General features: G+C 42.3%; 1 protein-coding gene across 10 annotated transcripts in view; it reads left to right on the forward strand.

Annotated features, from left to right (window-relative positions):
• Nucleotides 1-20,655, forward strand: part of ergic1 (endoplasmic reticulum-golgi intermediate compartment 1) — a 112,485-nt gene that overhangs the window by 61,133 nt on the left and 30,697 nt on the right. For all 10 annotated transcript variants that reach the window (XR_010976079.1, XR_010976080.1, XM_068043417.1 and 7 more), the window contains 2 exons: nucleotides 2,174-2,268; nucleotides 18,817-18,941. Coding sequence is in view for 8 of the 10 variants with exons in the window: in XM_068043417.1 (XP_067899518.1) it covers nucleotides 2,174-2,268; nucleotides 18,817-18,941 (220 nt within the window). In the remaining 2 variants the exon portion in view is untranslated. The remainder of the gene's footprint in view (nucleotides 1-2,173; nucleotides 2,269-18,816; nucleotides 18,942-20,655) is intronic.

A 20,655-nucleotide genomic window follows, 5' to 3' on the forward strand; every position in this document is an offset into this window, starting at 1 on the left:
ACAGCTTACCTTTCCACCAAGCTTTGTATCATCAGCAAACTTAGATGCATTACTCTGTCTCTTCATCCAAGTCATTAATATAGAGTGTAAATAGCTAAGGTCCCAGCACTGATCCTTGCGGCACCTCACTATTAACTGTCTGCCAACTTGAAAATGCCCCACTCTCTGCTTTCTAACTGTTAACTAATCCTCTATCCACGCTAATATATTACCCCCAACACCATGAACCCTTATCTTGCCTATTAATCTTCTATGTCGCACCTTATCAAATGACTTTTGGAAATCCAGGTATACTACATCTACTGGTTCCCTTTATCAACCCTACTGTTACATCCTCAAAAAACCTTAATAAATTTGTCAAACAGGATCTCCCTTTAGTAAAACCATGCTGACTTGTTCTAATCATACTATGCTTTTCCGAGTGCAATGTTAAGACTTCTTTAATAATAGTTTCCAGCATCTTCCCAATGACTGATGTTAGGCTAACTGATCTCACACCACTTTTCAAGAAAGGAAGTAGAAACATTTGCCAACTTCCAATCTGATCGGACCGTTCCTGAATCTAAGGAATTTTAGAAAATCATAGCCAGCGCATCCACAATCTCAACAGCTATCTCTTTTTGAACCCTAAGGTGTAGGCCATCTGGTCCTGGGGACTTGTCAGATTTTAGTCCCTCGAGTTTCTCCAATACTTTTTTTCAGCTCATATTAATTTCCTCGCTCTTTTTAGCCCCTTTGTTACTGCCTATTTCTGGTATGGAACTTAAGTCTTCTAATGTGAAGACAGACACAAAATATTTGTTCAATGCCTCTGCCATTTCCTCATTCCTCATGATGATTTCTCCTGTCTCTGCCTGTAGGGGACCAACGTCTACTTTAGTTCCTCTCTTCCTTTTTATGTATTTATAAAGCTCCTGCAATCAGTTTTTATATTGCTGGCTAGTTTATTCACGTATTCTATTTTTCCCCTTTTTTAATCAATTTTTTGGTGGCCCTTTGCTGGTTTCTAAAATGCTCCCAATCCTCAGACTTGCTACTATTTTTACTGTGTCACTTAACCTCTTTGGGGCAGTAATGCTATAGCTTTTTAGCAGTTTGTCTTTTTTTTTACCCCCTCCCCACAAAGGTTAGTTTAGCATAATTTTTCTGCATTCTTTATCCTTTGGATAAGTCAATGTCTCAAGTGCAATTAGTATAAACTGAGGATTAGAGCAGAGAAAATGCTGGTAGAGCTGGAGGAACAGAGAAGATTCCTGTGATATTTCAATGACAGCTTTTCCTCCAAGCTCCAGATTTCAGTTCTGGCTCTGTCAATTTAAAATCAAAGACCAGTTACTAGGCTAGAGAGATAGAGAGAGACAGATGAGATGAAAAATTTGTCCCTGAGTGATGACTGAATTAGTGACAGTTTCCATTTAAATATCAAAGTGTAGAGTAAAGGTTAATTGGAATGTGCTCGGTGATGCAAAAACTTTTATGGAGAAAGAAAGCTCTTTAAAAATCATGTTTTCTTCCTGTAATTTTGGATTAAATTTTTGCATTACAATTTTTAATGAAATGCTCAATTTGCCTCTGCTGGTGAGTAAATACTGGAGGCTAATGAGAATATAACCTGCCCTGAAGTCAGATATCCTGTGCAGTATGCACTACAAAAAATACCTTGAATATAGATATTTATTTGCTTACTGATATTTTTTCTGTTTACTTGAAATCTTAACTTAATTTTTTTTTTGCCTTCTCATTATCGAATTCCTGGCCTCTGCTGTGCTCCTTTTACAGAATCTGCAATTTCAAATTTTAATCCCAAGTCTCCAGTAGCTCCTGTACCATCTTGCGTATGTCATTTGTACGCCCCATTGTTACTGAGAACGAAGCGGAGTCATCATGAAATACTTATCTGAAGTGTAGTTTGACTTAGTTATGCCAGATTAGTCAGTTATGGAATTATGAAATTTCATGCAGCCAAGTTGAAAGTGGAAAACTGCAGAAGAATTATATTAAACTGCTACATCAGAGAGATGGCACCCAGATGAGTAAACTTGTCTGCGTTGCGCTAGGTTTATCTAGGGAAATGCTACATTTCTTTCCATCTTTGACGTTGTCTACTGGAGCATTTAAAACTTTTTCTCATCTCTAAATGTTCTCAGAATGAGCAGTTGCCATTTTATTACAGAGTGAATGAATTGTACGTGGATGATCCTGACAAAGATAGTGGAGGAAAAATTGAAGTGAATCTAAATATCAGTTTACCTAATCTTTCATGCGATGGTGAGTATAAGTAATGATTAATGAAAAATAGCAGGAAGGAATGAGAAAGTTGGCTAACTCCTTCATTTATGTCTGAATATGCAAAGCCCCGGGACCAGACTCCATCTTTTTTTCGGAGTTGATTTCAAGCTTGCATCACTGCTACTTGTTGAGCCAGGAAGTTAGCTCTTCTATTTCCTGAGTGTTCAAACCAAATATGCCTGTACGACTGTGGAATGCATTCTATACTTTTTGTAAACTACTCCAACGTGAAGTGGCTACTCTGTTAAGAACAAAGAACAGTACAGCACAGGAACAGGCCATTCGGCCCTCCAAGCCTGCGCCGATCTTGATGCCTGCCTAAACTAAAACCTTCTGCACTTCCGGGGACCATATCCCTCTACTCCCATCCTATTCATGTATTTGTCAAGATGCCTCTTAAACGTCGCTATCGTACCTGCTTCCACCACCTCCCCTGGCAGCAAGTTCCAGGCACTCATCACCCTCTGTAAAGAACTTGCCTCGTACATCCCTTCTAAACTTTGCCCCTCTCACCTTAAACCTATGTCCCCTAGTAACTGACTGTTCCACCCTGGGAAAAAGCTTCTGACTATCCACTCTGTCCATGCTGCTCATAACTTTGTAAACCTCTATCATGTCGCCCCTCCACCTCCGTCATTCCAGTGAAAACAATCCGAGCTTATCCAACGTCTCCTCATAGCTAATGCCCTCCAGACCAGGCAACATCCTGGTAAACCTCCTCTGTACCCTCTCCAAAGCCTCCACGTCCTTCTGGTAGTGTGGCGACCAGAATTGCACACAATATTCTAAGTGTGGCCTAACTAAAGTTCTGTACAGCTGCAGCATGACTTGCCAATTTTTATACTCTATGCCCCGACCGATGAAGGCAAGCATTCCGTATGCCTTCTTAACTACCTTATCCACCTGTGTTGTCACTTTCAGTGACCTGTGGACCTGTACGCCCAGATCTCTCTGCCTGTCAATACTCCTAAGGGTTCTGCCATTTACTGTATACTTCCCACCTGCATTAGATCTTCCAAAATGCATTACCTCACATTTGTCCGGATTAAACTCCATCTGCCATTTCTCCGCCCAAGTCTCCAACCGATCTATATCCTGCTGTATCCTCTGACAATCCTCATCACTATCTGCAACTCCACCAACCTTTGTGTCGTCCGCAAACTTACTAATCAGACCAGCTACATTTTCCTCCAAATCATTTATATATACTACAAAGAGCAACGGTCCCAGCACTGATCCCTGCGGAACACCACTAGTCACATCCCTCCGTTCAGAAAAGCACCCTTCCACTGCTACCCTCTGTCTTCTGTGACAGAGCCAGTTCTGTATCCATCTTGCCAGCTCACCTCTGATCCCGTGTGACTTCACCTTTTGTACCAGTCTGCCATGAGGGACCTTGTCAAAGGCTTTACTGAAGTCCATATAGATAACATCCACTGCCCTTCCTTCATGTTCCTTAAGTTGTGTCTTGGTTTAGTTTCTGCAACCGATAATCCCGCTTCTCAGTTTATTCTCTTGTTTGGGCAGAAAGAACATTTTCACATCTATCTCATTCCCTTTCGTGCTATGAAAAGAAAACTTGGATCATGAGTTCACCTTCTTCCTCTCAGTCCCTTCCCATTGCCCTCTTTCCAGTGAGTGCCAGTTTAGCTCATCTTGTCACTCTTCAGACGTGTTTCATCATGTTAATATTTGCAGAGTTGTGTTCATGTGTGTTGCAAAAGAAATTAAGATTTCCAACATTGCCTGGCTTGTCCTCTGAGGTCAACCCTGAAATCCCCTGAAATTCTATTCTGTGCATTTATGAACTGCACAGAGCTTGTGTGCGTATACAGTATTGTGTGTCCAAAGCTGGCTCAGGATCAGGTAGATGATAAAAACATTGTGCCAAGTATCATCTTAGAGGATAAAGTATTGGATGGGCCAGAAACCAGCAGCCAGTGGCAGACTGAAAGGTTACTCTGATCAATGGGATTCAGCTGTTCTTTTGCAGTATTTTATGGTAAATGGTCAGTATGCTACAAATGAGTAAATAATTATTCTTGACAGTATTTCATCAAAAGACCTTGATTGCATGAGGCGTAAGGAAATTAATCTCCCTGGATATTGAGTTGACATAATCCCTGAATAGAAAATGTCTTATTTCACATTATTGCTTGGAATTCTTCATATAGGCAAAGCTGTTTGCCAGTCATCAGTGTTTGGCACTGATGGTCAACGTTTGCAGAGTGCGTCACCATTTACTGGCAGAAATTATTTGAAGCTGCCGCAGAATGGCCCAAAATTCTCAGAAAGGTAAAATGCTGCGGGGTGAGGCTCGCCTCGACTCACGACCGAGAAAGGTCCGCCACATATCAGCGGCAGCAGGACCTCAGTGCGGCCCCCCGTCGCATGGCGGCGGCACCACAATCAGCATATGGTAATAATTACTTACCTTTGCTGATTATGCAGCCTGCCGCCTCTCCACCGACACTACTGGATTTTTTGTTGAACGGTCGCCATCACATGCCATCCCGTTCACTATTTGAAAAGCCAGCGGGTCCTCACTCTGCATTACGGAAGGGAGGGGGGATACACAGGGGTCTAACTCTGCATTCTTAAAGGGAGGAGGGAGGGGGATACATAGGAGTCTAATTCTGCATTCCTAAAGGGGGGGGGGAATGCACCCAGGTGTGGCACGCCTACAGGAAGGAATGTTACACTTGAATGGGAGAAGAAGATCGCAACATCACAGGACACTGGGACACAGCCGGGTAAGTATGTGGCAGCAAAGCGGAACGTGCTGGGGTCACTCAGCAGGTCAGGCAGCATCTGTGGAGAGAGAAGCAGAGTTAACTTTCAGGTCTGTGAACTTGGACAAGTTAACTCTGCTTCTCTCTCCACAGATGCTGCCTGACCTGCTGGATTTTTTCAGGACTTTCTGCTTTGCTGCCAGGTTGACAGAAGCCCCACTCTTCAGCAGTCAGGTAAGTATTTCTTTGACAGCTGTCAGGAAGCACATGCTGGGGTGCTTAAAATAGGGCCCCAGCGCCTGTTGCACAACTGTCAAAAACTCTCTCACTGCGCCGAATGTCCCACCTCTCCCCAAGTAATATGGGGAGGGCGACTCAGCATCGTGATTCTAATGAACCCCCACGATTAATATCGCGGGGGCTTGGTGGCGGCTGGCGAATGCGGGTGTGCCATTGAGTTCAAAGGGCGCCGCCGTGGATAGTGGCGCTCCCATAAAATTCAGCCCATCATGTTCGTTACTGATGCACTTGATCCCTCGGTTGGCAAATTATAGGAAATTTGGAGGAGTAGTCAGTAATAAGAAATAAGTCATCACCTCTGACAGTAACAAAGCTGGTAATAGTTGGAAGAAAAGCAGTAAGCGAAATTGGAAGGCAGCAGAAACAAATAGGGCCAAAATATGGGAAAATGTTAAAAAGGCAAAATTAAATGCACGCAGCATTGGCAACAAGGTAGATGAATTGATGGCACGAATAGAATTAAATGGGTATGATCTAATTGCCATTACGGAGACGTGGCTGCATGGTGACCAAAGCTGGGAGCTGAATATTCAAGGGTATTCACCATTTAGGAAGGATATGCGAAAAGGAGGTGGGGTAGCACTGTTAATAAAGGACGAGATTAGTACATTAGTGAGAGAGGATCTTAGATTGAAGGGTCAAGATGTAGAATCATTTGGGCAGAGCTAAGAAACAGCAAGGGGCAGCAAACATTGGTGGCAGTTGTTTATAGGCCACCAAATAGTAGCGGTAATGTAGGGCATGGTGTAAATCAGGAAATTAGAGTTGTATGTAACCAGGGCAATTATGGGAGAATTCAATATACATATAGACTGTGTAAACCTAATTAGCACTAATGTTGTGAAGGACAAATTCCTGGAATGCATACGAGATGATTTTCTAGAACAGTATGTTGAGGAACCAACTATAGAACGGGCTATTTTTGATCTAGTATTGTGCAATGAGAAAGGGCTAATTAATAATCTTGTTGTGAAGGAGCCTTTAGGAAAGAGTGAGCATAATATGATAGAATTTTACATTGTTTGAAAGGGATGTAGTTCAATCTGCAACTAGGGTTTTAAATCTAAACAAAGGAAACTACAAAAGTATAAGGGGCATTTTGGCTGTGGTAGCTTGGGAAACTACATTAAAAGGTATGATGGTAGACAGGCAATGGCTAACATTTAAAGAATTAATACATGGTTTACAACAAATTTACATTCCTTTGAGGCAGAAAAAAACAACAGGGAAAGTGATCCAACCGTGGCTAACAAGAGAAGTTAAAGATTGTATTAGATCAAAGAAAGAGGCTTATAAAGTTGCCAAAAAATGTAGTAAGCCTGAGGATTGGGAGCATTTTAGAATTCAGCAAAGGAGGACCGGGAACATAGGAGCAGGAGTAGGCTATTTAGCCCATCAAACCTGCCCCATCATTCAGTATGATCGTGGCTGGAGAAATTAATGGGACTGAAAATTGGTAAATCACCTGCACCTGATGACCTACATCCCAGAGTGTTGAAAGAGGTAGCTGTGGAGGTAGTGGATGCATTAGTGATCATCTTCCAAAATGCTATAGATTCTGGAATGGTTCCTGCATTTTGGAAGGTAGCAAATGTAACCCCACTATTTAAGAAAGGAGGGAGAGAGAAAACGGGGAACTGCAGACCTGTTAGTCTGACATCAATATTAGGGAAAATGCTAGAATCTATTATAAAGGATGTGATAACTGGACACTTAGAAAATAATGGTAGGATTGGGCAGAGTCAAATGGATTTATGAAAAGAAAATCATGTTTGACAAACCTGTTGGAGTGTTTTGAGGATGTAACTAGCAGAATAGATAAGGGGGAGTCAGTGGAATGGTGTATTTGGATTTTCAGAACACTTTCGATAAGGTCCCACATGAGGTTAATAAACAACATTAGAGAACTGGGGATTGGGGGTAATATACTGGCATGGATTGAGAACTGATCAACAGACAGAAAACAGAGAGTAGGAAGAAATGGACCATTCTCAGGTTTGCAAACTGTGACTAGTGGAGTACAGCAAGGATCAGTGTTTGGGTCCGTATTCTGATCAGTGTTCTGATGAAAGGTCATAGACCTGAAATGTTAACTCTATTTCTCTCTCTGCAGATGCTGTCAGACCTGCTAGAGTATATCTGTTTTTATTTCAGTGCCTGTGCCCCAGCTATTCACAATCTATATCCATGATTTGGATGTGGGGACCAAATTTATTTCCAAGTTTGCTGATGACACAGAACTAGGTGAGAATGTGAGTTGTGAGGGGGATGTGAGGAGGCTTGAAAGGGATTTAGACAGGCTCAGTGACTGGGCAAGACCATGGCAGACGGAATATAATGTGGAAAAATGTGAAGTTATCCACTTTGGTGGGAGAAAAAGAAATGCGGAATATTTCTTAAATGGTGAGATATTGGAAGGTGTTGCTGTTCAAAGGGATCTGTATGTCCTTGTTTGTGAGTCACTGAAAGCTAACATGCAGGTGCAGCTAGCAATTAGGAAGGCGAATGGCATGTTGGCCTTTATTGCAAGAGGATTTGAGTACAGGAGTAAAGAAGTCTTGCTGCAATTGTGTAGAGCCTTGGTGTGACTGTACCTGGAGTATTTAGTACAATTTTGGTCTCCTTACCTAAGGAATGATGTACTTGCCATAGAAGGAGTGCAACAAAGGCTCACCAGATTAATTCCTGGGATGATGGGATTGTCCAATGAAGAGAAATTGAGGCTTGGCCTGTATTCTCTAGAGTTTAGAAGAATGAGAGGTAATCTAATTGAAACATACAGAATTCTTACTGGGCTCGACAGGGCTGGGGGCGGGGTTTAGAAGTAGGGGACGAGGTCTCACTAAGGGATAGGCCATTTTAGGACTGAGATTAGGAGATATCTCTTCACTCCGAGGGTGATGAATCTGTGGGATTATCTATCTCAGAGGGCTGTGGAGGCTCAGTCACTGCGTATGTTCAAGACGGAGATTGATAGATTTCTAGATATTAGATACAGCAAGGGATATGGGAATAGTGTGGGAAAATGGCGTTGATGTAGAAGATCAGCTATGATCTAGTTGAAGGGTGGGGCAGGCTCGAGGGGCCGAATAGCCTTGTCCTGCTCCTATTTCCTATGTTTCTATGTTCCTAAATAAGTCAGTCGCTATTCTTGACCATGGATGTGATGAAACATCATGAGAATGGAGCTGTTTTCTGTGTTGACTTGGCTGATGCTTCTGACATGCATCGCATATCTTCACTGCTTGTTCTGTCATTATTGATCCCTTGCTAATAAACTATCTTGTGTGCGCGTCTTCTTGATCTTTCAATGCCCATGTGACCTTGATGTAATTGGGTAAAGATATCTTGACGCAGTGCTTTTGATACCAATACTTCTCTGCCCTTGAAAATATTCCTAATTCATCACGATATGACCAAAGGGTTCTGAGGTCTGTGGGAACCTCTTGCATTGTATCTGGCCTTCCACTGATGATAAACTGCCATAATGCTCTGAGGACAGGATCTCTGGATTTCTCTCTTTGAAGCTCTTCCCGTTTTGTTCTGTCAAAATTGCATTAGGTCAGTGTTGTACATATCTTCTAGTTCCACATCCACTTAGTCCACTTGGACATCTGGTGGTATATCTTCTGTCTTTTTGCGGTTGGGTAGCGTGCTCAATGAGGTTTCCAAGTTTGTATCGGACCTTGCAATCATACCCCTGTACTTCAATTAACAATCCTTGGAATCGAGGTGGTTTTGGCCAAGTCATTGCTAATGGCTTGTAACCAGTCTCGGCAACAAAATGTTTAGTTTAGTTTAGAGATACAGCACTGAAACAGGCCCTTCGGCCCACCGAGTCTGTGCCGACCATCAACCACCCATTTATACTAATCCTACACTAATCCTATATTCCTACCACATCCCCACCTGTCCCTATATTTCCCTACCACCTACCTATACTAGGGGCAATTTATAATGGCCAATTTACCTACCAACCTGCAAGTCTTTTGGCTTGTGGGAGGAAACCGGAGCACCCGGAGAAAACCTACGCAGACACAGGGAGAACTTGCAAACTCCACACAGGCAGTACCCAGAATTGAACCCGGGTCGATGGAGCTGTGAGGCTGCGGTGCTAACCACTGCGCCACAGTGCCGTCCAAATAGGTGCGTATGGAATCTGGTGATGCTGCACACTGATGACAATGTTTCTCATTCTATGTTTGAAAAGTTCGCCTGAGTGGGTGACAACCATTTAGAACCGAACAGAAATGCTCTGAGACCCTTTTGTGAATTTGTGAAGCATCTATTGGACTGTAGCATCTTTCTTTGGGTTGTAGTATTATAAACATGCTTCAACAGAAAGTGACTGATTTAAGGAATCAAATGCATGCTGATGATCTTCGTGCCACAAGAATGGCATAGCTTTCTTTAGAGGTTCATGCTGTGAAGGTGCTTTCTCAGAAATTTGAGATATATATTGCTAAGAAATTAAACAGACCCAAACACCTCTGTAAATCATCCTTATCTTTAGTAGGCATTGATTGTACATCTTCAACTTTACTGGGATCTGGTGGTCTTCCAGTGTCAGAATAGATTGAACTGATGAAATTAGTATGGGTCACATAGATAGCATTTTTTTTTTTGCTATTAAATACAAGACCTTCTCTTCTAGCTATCTCCATTAGAATGTGAAGATTCCTGTCATGCTCTTCCTTGGTACTTCCCATGACCGCTATGTAATTGCACAACCAGGAATGCTCTTGATAATGGATAATGTGATCCATATGCTGTTGGAACAGATCTCGACTTACTGACAGACCGAATGGTAACTGTCGAAAGCAATACCTCCCAAATGGTGTTCCAAATGTTTTTAGTTCCTGTGAATCCTTGGAAAGGTGCACTGACTAATACCCAATTTCACATCCAATTTTGAGAAGAACTTGGCTTTAGCAAACCTTGGGTTGAGCTCCTCTAGAGTACGAAACTTGTGAGTACACCTCTTGAGTGCTGGATTTAATCTTCTGGGATCCAAGCATACTCTAGTGGTACCATCTTTCTTAATTACAGTGGTTCTAGAGCTGCACCAATTAGTGTGTTGCTGAACACAGCAATTAATCCCTTAGTTCTGCCTTTAAGATGTCCTTTATGTGGATACTGCGCTTCCATGATGGATCTGTGGAGGCAACTTCATTGTCTTTCAGGTGAACAACGGTGTCTCCTATGAAACTGCCCATGGTGTCAAATCTATCCAAGTATCTCTGTTGCAGATCTTGAGTAGACTGAATAGGGTCACACTTGCCTTGACTATTTAGCATTAGCGTTTTACTGATCTCCTGAATTGTCATGATCCAGAGCTAACTGCATGCTGGCAGTCTGGCTACCGCTGGACCATTGGTGTCAACAACATAGAAGACTAGGTGACCATGCAAAACTTCCATATCTGCATTGCAACGTTAGTGCTTCCATGCAGTAGATTGGTGAACCGGTGAATCTAGCTCTTGTTAGCTGTAACATAGACTCCCACTTCGCTAGGTACATGCCTTTGAGTATCCGCAGTCGTAAAATGTTGGCGCTTGCCCCAGTGTCTATCTTCAGTAGTAGCTTGTACTTGCCACTTTTGTTAGGGCATATCATTTCAACTGTGGTGAAAGCTTCCAGTTGTGTGATTGCATCCGTATGCTGTGTGGCTGTCACTGTATGGAAAGCTTGTTCATTTTCTTGCTTGAGTTTGCTTATTTCAGTGCTTCTTTGCTGTTCAGGGCTCTGCCTACCTCATGGATGTGCCTGTGCTTGAATTGAAACTTGGTGAGCTTTTTTATTCTTGCCACTAGGCAGTGTCTGTTTCTTGTTGAGTTGTGGCTTGCTGTGGCTTCTGGTGACTTCTTTGCTGCCAGATTTTCCACACAGTCTTGTCCAGTGTCCTTGCAGATATCTCTGAATGCAGGACAGTTACGTGGCTGATGCATTAGACCACACTTGCTGCATGTCTTGTCCCGTTGGGATACCTTGGCTATCTAAACTATGGTTATTGCTGCTCCAAGCGCTTATATATATATATGTTGGCTACTCATAGCTATGGCTTCTTATTTTCTGTCATCTTTGAGTAGACTGTTGATGTCATATCTTTTTTTTTCTTATCAAGCAATCTTTTTGGAGAGCCTCTATTGGAGTTGATGCAATTACCAGCTCAATTATTCTCTCGGACAGTTATATGTCTGAGAAGTTGCAATCTTTGCCTTTTTCTCGACATCTACTGTCAATAGTTTCTTAGGGCTATTGTTTATAGACTATCAGTTTGAGTCGATGGATTCTGAAGTTGACCTTGACTCTTAACTGGTCCTCCAGTGCTGTCCAGAGTTTAGATGGGTCTTTCTGTTTTGCTTCTGTCGATGGAGACCTTCATTGCCAATTGCTAACTTAATTTATATTGCATGCTTGTCAATTTCTGCGAGTGCAAGGTCTAAAAAGCATAACTCCATATGCTGTTGAATTAGTTGGAATTCATGAAGGATGTCTGGAACCTTCCAATTCATAGCTGACAATTTCCTTATCGTGGCATCAAAAATTCTTGCTTCACAAGAATTCTTTTTGCCAGAGCTTTCCCCTTAAATTACTTTTTCTTTAATGACTTTTCTTTGAGGAAAAACAATGCAGGTTTACTGCGCTTGCAGCACTGCACCTGTGCCATACCCTGAGCTTTGTGGCTGCAGTGTGAGCTTTCAGCCTCTGCACAGGGAGACTCTGCCCACAGAGCTTTTTCCGGCAGGAAAATTCATGATGCTTAATTGCGGCGCAGTATTGCAGCTCTGATTCAGATCGACTTTTGAGCGCGATTTCGCCAGAGCACTGCCTTTCTGATCAACTACTGTTCCGATAAAGTTCCCCTTCTGAGTACCGAATCCAGTCCCAAATCTTGCTGCTGCTGCTGCTTTTTCCAGCTGTTTGCAGTGTTGTCCTAGGCTATTATGGCTTCTCCTGTTGCCCATGATGTTGCGCTTGTGACCGCTGTCACAATGCCAAACACCGCTGTTACGACTGAGGTGGGAGGAGTGCACTGTCTTTCATCGACCCACTTCTCCGCAGGTCACAACATATATTTTTAAAATGTTTACCTAGTTACTGATTCGGTCAGTCATATACTCTACTCTTTATCCCAGAATAAAATACACCAACCAGGTTTCATTAATAAACAACGAAATTATCAGTTTATTATCAAACAAGACATATCCAGTAATGAAACAAAGCATTAACACACAGATTGAAATGTGAAAATTCCCTTTTTAAATTCCCCCTACATACATACACATACACACATACACATACAGACACAGAAAAAAATATAGAAATTCTCTCTGCAGACATCTGTTATTTGAAAAAAAAAGAATACTTTGGCCAGATACTTGCTAAATCTTGCAGAGAAAAAAGAGAGGATATGGAAGGAAGTCAGTTGTCCCCTTTGGTCTGGCATCTGGGTATACAGAGACAGGTCACTGGGTTCTTTACGGAAGCAATTTGTTCTGAAGATGTCTAGAATTAATCTGGTAAGCTTTCCAGGAGAAATGTGGCACCAAGCGTTTCGGTTGTCACACTGAATGCGCAGGGCTTCTTTCAAAGAGGTAGAGAAAGAGATGAGCTGGGTGTTTTTTTTTTTCTTGGCTGGTTGATCTCCAATTGTCTTCAAAACAGTTCACACCCTAACTTACTTCAGAACAATATCCAAAACCCCAAAACAGCAAGTCAACCGCTTGACCTCTATAAACTTTGAAATGTGGCTTCTCTGGAAACATCTTCCTCAGGTCACCAAGGTTTCTGTTGTTTATTAAGATTGAAGCACATGACTTCCAGCAAGGTTTAAAACAAAATCTCAATGTCCATCAATGACCTGTCAACAGCAAAGCAAAGTCCAACTTCTATAAAATATTCAGCCTTCCAATGCATTCATCTCCACAATTTAAATATGAGTCCTCAAAAAAACTTTAAAAATACAGAAGCATCTTCATATCACTGCTACTACCACATTGTGCACATTTGCATCGCTGCCACCATATTGTTTTATTGGCTCTTAACACAAACATATCAAACACTATAAAAATGATTGGTAAACTAAACAAAGGGTTCTTTATTAAAGAATTACAGGATTCGAGGAGAGCTCTTCAATACATGTGCTACCTGCTGATTCTCACTGCTCCAACTACTGTATCACCTGTTAACTTGCATCACTTCCTGTGATGTATACTAAACTATTTACATATTCTGTAGTATATTACTCAGTATTAAAACAATTAAAGCAATATCACAACAGTGATCTGCATCAGAGACTAGTTATGTAAATTATACTAGGGAGACTACTTGATGTAAAATATATTGGGAGATATGCTGTGTTATGATTCCGTTAGGGACCATTAACTTTTAAAAAGAGAAAGTTGAATTCCCAGTTATTACTGAAAGAATGGCGCCACAGGATTTCATGTTTTAAACTTTATTGTACGAGAGTTAAACAAAGCACGACACTACTAATTTAACACTATAATTTGGAAACACATTTTTTAAACTTAAATTCTTATTAGAACATGAAGGTGAATACTTTAAATTCTAAATCTCAACAGAACACCCTCATTTGACTGTTGCTTCCACTCAAGAATTTTTCGTATATGTGACAGGAGCTTGGCGGTTTATTCACTTCTCCTGGGATCAATCCAAAATGTACCACAGCTCTTAGGAATTCACTTTGATTTCCTTAGTTTCTCAGCTGTCTTCTGAGGTACGAGATCACTTCCCGAATCTGGACCTCCTAGCTTGAGTACGGGCCTGCCTTAAAACCGAAACACCTGTGGTTCCGGATGGCCTTTCTGCTCCTGAGTCCACCTGCTTTCAAAGCCAACAGCTTTCCAAAAGCCAACTGCTTGTCTGAAACAAGTAGCTTTTCAAAACCTAACTGACTGTCTCAGCAAGCACCCAAAAAAAAAGACGTGACCCCAAAAAGCATCTCCCTAGCAATATCTATCTCCATAGCCATGTGGTACACTTGGGATATCCCAAATGGAAATTTAAACTAATTAATTCTAGCTCCAAATTGATATTGCTAACAATGATGCAGCAAACTCTTCTAGACTTTATTGGTTGCAACTGCCGAACTAAAGGAGGCCGCCTGTGGTTTTATGACTTTCACCTCTCTAACTCTGTCTCTGTAGATGCTCATGGAGAGATTTTTGAACTTTAAACCTTGAATGGTTTTCAACCTTTCGAAATTCTTACAAGCACTTATTTAATTTCCCAAAACTAAAAGTGACCCCTAAGATATTAATACAAGCCATGATCCAGGTGTTTGTAACAGCTGTAAAATATCAGTGTAAAATATTCTGGAAAAAGTGATGTAAAAGCAGCAATGACACTTTGTTGTTAGTTTGACTGCTGCTGCATTACTTCATGGCATTGAAACCAAGTCATTTGTAGCAACTAATATATTTTAATATTTAAGGTATCTGGTCTTTTCAGAATATAGTTATTTCTGGCTTCCAAGGTAGAATTGTAGTAGACTTCAAAATACTTGAAAGGAACCAAAAAAAATTCATAATTCAAAACTGGGGAGAGGTTTGGTGGTTACACACCTGTCCAACTGCGATAGGAAATAATTCCATCAGTGCTCATGTTCCCTACAGAAATTTCTAAACAAACCACCAGAAAATTGCCCATTTGTTTACTTCGGTGTGCTACGTTGAAGAAAGAATTGGGTGCTACCTACAGTTTAAGTTATGATAGCTGATGCAGCACTACGCCTTCAATGTAATTAATTTCTTTTGTAAGTCATTGGCAAGATCTTTTGGGCTTTGGTTTTCACAGAAAAATGAGACAAATTACAAAAATTGGCTCTCAAAACGCAACTTTGCCAGTCACCCTAGGCTTTACCATAGGCCTATATTCAGTGTTGTTTTAAAGATGTCCATGCTTTGAATCTGGTAGCACTTAGATTATTCCTAGATTATTCATTTAATATCAAACATAATTTTCTTAATTTTACTACAGGTATATGTAATCTTACATGTACTTGCCAGTGTTTTATTGCGTCAATAATTTACAGCTAGAACGAGGCCCTTCACTAACCTGAAGTCGGGGACGGCGGCAGCGGACCTGGAAGGAGTCAGGAGTGGAATCAGACCTATAAAAGAAAGAGCGGGGCTCGAGGCCCTTCACTAACCTGAAGTCGGGGACGGCGGCAGCGGACCTGGGAGGAGTCGGGAGTGGAATCAGACCTATAAAAGAAAGAGCGGGGCTCGAGGCCCTGCACTAACCTGAAGTCGGGGACGGCGGCAGCGGACCTGGAAGGAGTCGGGAGTGGAATCAGACCTATAAAAGAAAGAGCGGGGCTCGAGGCCCTTCACTAACCTGAAGTCGGGGACAGCGGCAGCGGACCTGGAAGGAGTCGGGAGTGAAATCAGACCTATAAAAGAAAGAGCGGGGCTTGAGGCCCTGCACTAACCTGAAGTCGGGGACGGCGGCAGCGGACCTGGAAGGAGTCGGGAGTGGAATCAGACCTATAAAAGAAAGAGCGGGGCTCGAGGCCCTTCACTAACCTGAAGTCGGGGATGGCGGCAGTGGACCTGGAAGGAGTCGGGAGTGGAATCAGACCTATAAAAGAAAGAGCGGGGCTTGATGCCCTGCACTAACCTGAAGTCGGGGATGGCGGCAGCGGACCTGGAAGGAGTCGGGAGTGGAATCAGACCTATAAAAGAGCGGGGCTCGAGGCCCTTCACTAACCTGAAGTCGGGGACGGCGGCAGCAGACTCTCTGACTGTTTCTGTGCGCCCTCTGTATGGATTTAGTGTAAAAAAAACGAACAGTGACATCACTGTAATTCTGTGCACTGGTTGGTGGGCATGCAGCTGTTATAACTGGGATTGATTGGAGTTAAAAAAAAAAGTTCCTTTTAAATTAAAGCCCTAGGATAGCTACTGGTAAATTTTCAGTATTTACTGGCTATACTAGTGCTGTTTGCATGGAGTGAGGCTGTAAGTTAAGTGTGGGTATTTTCGTTGGCTTGGGGGCATTGGAAGGTGCTCTTTGGTCTTTTTCTTTCTCAGCCTCAAAGGTACAGGGGATAAAAGTTGATTGTAGATAGCTGGTAAGATATTACAAAAGCAGTTTTTTTTTTCATTGTAGAAGTAAGTAATGGCGGGGTAGCTTGGCCAAGCGGAATGTACCTCCTGTGCAATGTGGGAAGTAGTGGACGTGCCACGTGACCTTGGCGAACATGTCTGCAGAAAGTCTCTCCAGTTGCAGAAGCTTGAGCTTCGGGTTTCGGAGTTCGAGCGGAGTGGAGTCACTGTGGCACATCCGTGAGGTGGAGAACTACGTGGATGGCACGTTTCAGGAGGTAGTCAAGCCAGTGCCTAGGCAAGCACAGTTGTGGGGGGTGGCTGCCGGATGGACGAAGAAGCCAGGGCAGGTAGTGCAGGAGTCCCTAGAGGACATCCCACTTTCTAACCGGTATTCAGTTCTGAGTACCGATGAGAGAGAGAGCGGGTTCCTCTGGAGAATGCACCGAGAGTCGTGACCGGAATATCATGGCTGACTCGGCTGTGCTGGGATGGAGAAAAAGGGGCAAGAGGGCAATAGTGGTAGGAGATCCAATGGTTAGAGGAACAGATAGGCGTTTCTGTGGTCGCAGACATGATTCCAGGATGGTATGTTGCCTCCCTGGTGCAAGGGTCTTGGATATCACTGAGCAGCTACAAAGTATTCTGGAGGGTGAGGGTGCACAGCCGGAGGTCGTAGTCCACGTTGGTACCAATGACATAGGTAGAAAGAGGGATGAGGTCCTGCAAAAAGAATTTATGGAGCTTGGCAGCAGATTAAAAAGTAGGACCTCAAAGGTTGTCGTCTCCGGGTTTCTTCCGGTGCCATGGGCTAGTGAGTATATGAATAGGAGGTTAGAGCAGATGAATGCATGGTTGGGGAGATTGTGCAGGAGGGAGGGTTTTAGATTCCTGGATCACTGGGCCTGTTTCTGGCGAAGGTGGGATCTGTATAAGATGGACGGGTTGCACTTGAACCAGAACTGGACCAGCATCCTTGCTGGGAGGTTTGCTAGTGCTGTTGGTGGAGGGGGGTTTAAACTAATTTGGCAGGGGGATGGGATACAGAGTGGAAGCACAATAAGTGGGTGTTGTACAATCAAATATAAATGTGAAGCTAAGTCAGTCCGGAGGACAGAATAAATTTTGACCTGTTAAGGCTCAGGCAAATAATGCAAGGCTGGATTGTATCTATTTTAATACAAGGAGCCTTACTTGTAAGGCAAATGAATTGAGGGTGTTGATTAACACATGGGAATATGATATTGTTGCTATCACTGAGACATGGTTGAGGGAAGGGCAGGACAGGCAGATGACACAAAAATTGGTGGTGTCATAAATAGTGAGGAGGAAAGCCTTAGACTAAAGGACGATATAGATGGGGTGGTAAGATGGGCGGAGCAGTGGCAAATGGAGTTTAATCCTGAGAAGTGTGAGGTGATGCACTTTGGGAGGTCTAACAAGGCAATGGGATATACAATGGATGGTAGGACCCCAGGGAGTACAGAGGGTCAGAGGGACCTTGGGGTGCTTGTCCATAGATCACTGAAGGCAGCAGCACAAGTAGATAAGGTGGTTAGGAAGGCATACGGGATACTCGCCTTTATTAGCCGAGGCATGGAATATAAGAGCCAGGAGGTTATGATGGAGCTGTATAAAACGCTGGTTAGGCCACAGCTGGAGTACAGTATATAGTTCTGGTCACCACATTATAGGAAGGATGTGATTGCAATGGGGAGGGTGCAGAGGAGATTCACCAGGATGTTGCCTGGGCTGGAGCATTTCAGTTATGAAGACAACCCAACCTATCCAGTCTGTTTTCCTTAGAGCGGAGAAGGCTGAGGAGGGACCTGATTGAGGTATACAAAATTATGAGGGGCATTGAAAGGATAGATAGGAAGAAACTTTTTCCCTTAGCAGAGAGGTCAATAACTAGGGGGCATCGATTTAAGGTAAGGGACAGAATGTTTAGAGGGGAGTTGAGGAGAATTTTTTTCACCCAGAGGGTGGTTGGAATCTGGAACACTCTGCCTGGGGAGGTGGTGGAGGTGGGAATACTCACGACATTCAAGAAGTATTTAGATGAACACTTGAAATGCCATAACATACAAGGCTATGGGCCAAGTGCGGGGAAAATGGGATTAGTTAGGACGGGTGCTTGATGGTCGGCGCAGGCGTGTTGGGCTGAAGGGCCTGTTTCTGTGCTGTAAAACTCTATGACTCTAACTGCTTACATGCTTCTTTGCACAACAAGGGGTACAGCATTAATAATTCACTCCAGGCTATTTTTAAGACTAATTGTCTAAAATAACAATTCAATCAAAAGTTGACTTCAGAATTTAAAGTTGACAATATAGTTAGTTATTTTGAAAATGTTGAAGTGTTTGGTTTCGTGTTTGAATGGTTTGTAGCTGTTGGTTTATTTTAAAATCTTTTTTCAGTTGTTGGACTAGACATCCAAGATGAAATGGGAAGACATGAAGTTGGCCATATTGATAACTCTATGAAACTTCCTCTAAATAATGGCCTGGGCTGCAGGTTTGAGGGACAGTTCAGTATTAATAAGGTAAGTTTGAAAGGAGCACCAGCTTATTTTACAAAAATTAATATTTGAAAGGTGTGCATGTGTGTTAAGAACTTTTATGTTCAAACATCTACCTGAGTGATACTGCAAAGGAAAAAGAAGATAGACTTATGACCAATATAGTGATTTTGGTCTTTAAATACAGTAAGATGCAAAGGGGGAAACATGTTCACTTGTTTCCTCTAGGTTTGCATACAAATTCCAGAGCAATGGCTGATTGGGGGAGTGAAGCATAATCACATCATCGTGTTTCCCGTGGTCTTTAATTCTGGTTCTAGATTCATTTCACCTGGATCAGGCCCCACACGCACACTGGCCATGTACCCACATCGACATTGCAAGATTCTGCTGGTTTAGGAAGACTCTTCTGATTGCATTCATTTTCTTAGGCTCACAGATATTTGTAGGCACATTTTAAAAAGGTTTTCCAAATATTCAATTAACAAAGCAACTGGCAAGTGTACAAGTAAGCTGTTAAATGGTTTAGTGTAGTTATTTTAAGTTGTATTCAGAGGTTTTAAATCTGGTTACTCACAGGTGGAGGACTGGACACATTTATTAAAAATGGTTATTTTTGGTGATTAAACCCATTTTTAGCTGTATTAATAAAACAGCACCAGGTTATCACTCTTAAATATATTGAGGAATCATTTTAACAGAAGGAAAACAAAATATTTACACTCCATTACCCTGGTTCATTGAAGATTCTATGTTTGTAATTATGTGAATTAATTTTAGTGGAAACTCGAATTTTAACCTAACCAACTGCATTTTGGATCCAATTTCACGATTGCACCCAAAGTGGAAACTGTACCCCAATAAATTTAAAGCCAATGTCAGCTTTTACCAAAGCATGCAAAGCCATGTCCCATACACAAGTTGCGAAGATGGTTCAAATGGATTTTTGAACTGTAGGCATTAAGGGAGGAAGCAAACAATACAAACACAGACATGTAAGATTCGTTCAGTTAAATGCATGACCATCAATAATTTTTTGAAACAAGATGTCAGCTATGAAAATCAAAACAAGCCACAGATGCCACTTAAAGGATTTCTGAGTGATTGGATCTGTTCATTATGCTGAGTTTGTAGAAAATAATCAAATTGATTAGAATTAGCATCATAAGAGTCATTACAGCACAGAAGGAGGTCATTCGGCCTATTCAGTCCATGCCAGCTCTCTGTAGCACAATCCAGTCAGTTCCATTTCCCCTGTACCTCTGCAGATTGATTTCTCTCAAGTACCCATCCAATTTTCTTTTGAAATCATTAATCGTCTCTGCTTCCACCACCCTCGTAGGCAGCAAGTTTCAGGTCATTACCACTCTCTGCGTTAAAAAGTTCTTGCTCACATCCCCTCTGCACCTCTTTCCCCAATCTTAAATCTATGTCCCCCTAGTCCTTGTGCCATCAGCTAAGGGGAATAACTTTTCTTTGTCTACCTTCTCTAAGCCTGTCATAGTCTTGTACACTTCTATCAAATCTCCCTTTTTAAACTCCTTTGTTCCAAGGAGAACAACCCCAGCTTTTCCAAACTAACCTTGTAGCTAAAATCCCTCATCACTGGAACTTTTCTGGTAAATCTCCCTTGTACCTCTCAAGGACCTTCCTATCCTTCCAAAACGTGTGTTGACCAGACCAGATGCAATACTCTAGTTGTGGCCTAACCAGAGCTTTGTAAAGGTTCAGCATAACT

This window comes from Heterodontus francisci, chromosome 12 (genome assembly GCF_036365525.1).
Source record: "Heterodontus francisci isolate sHetFra1 chromosome 12, sHetFra1.hap1, whole genome shotgun sequence".
Lineage (NCBI taxonomy): Eukaryota > Metazoa > Chordata > Chondrichthyes > Heterodontiformes > Heterodontidae > Heterodontus > Heterodontus francisci.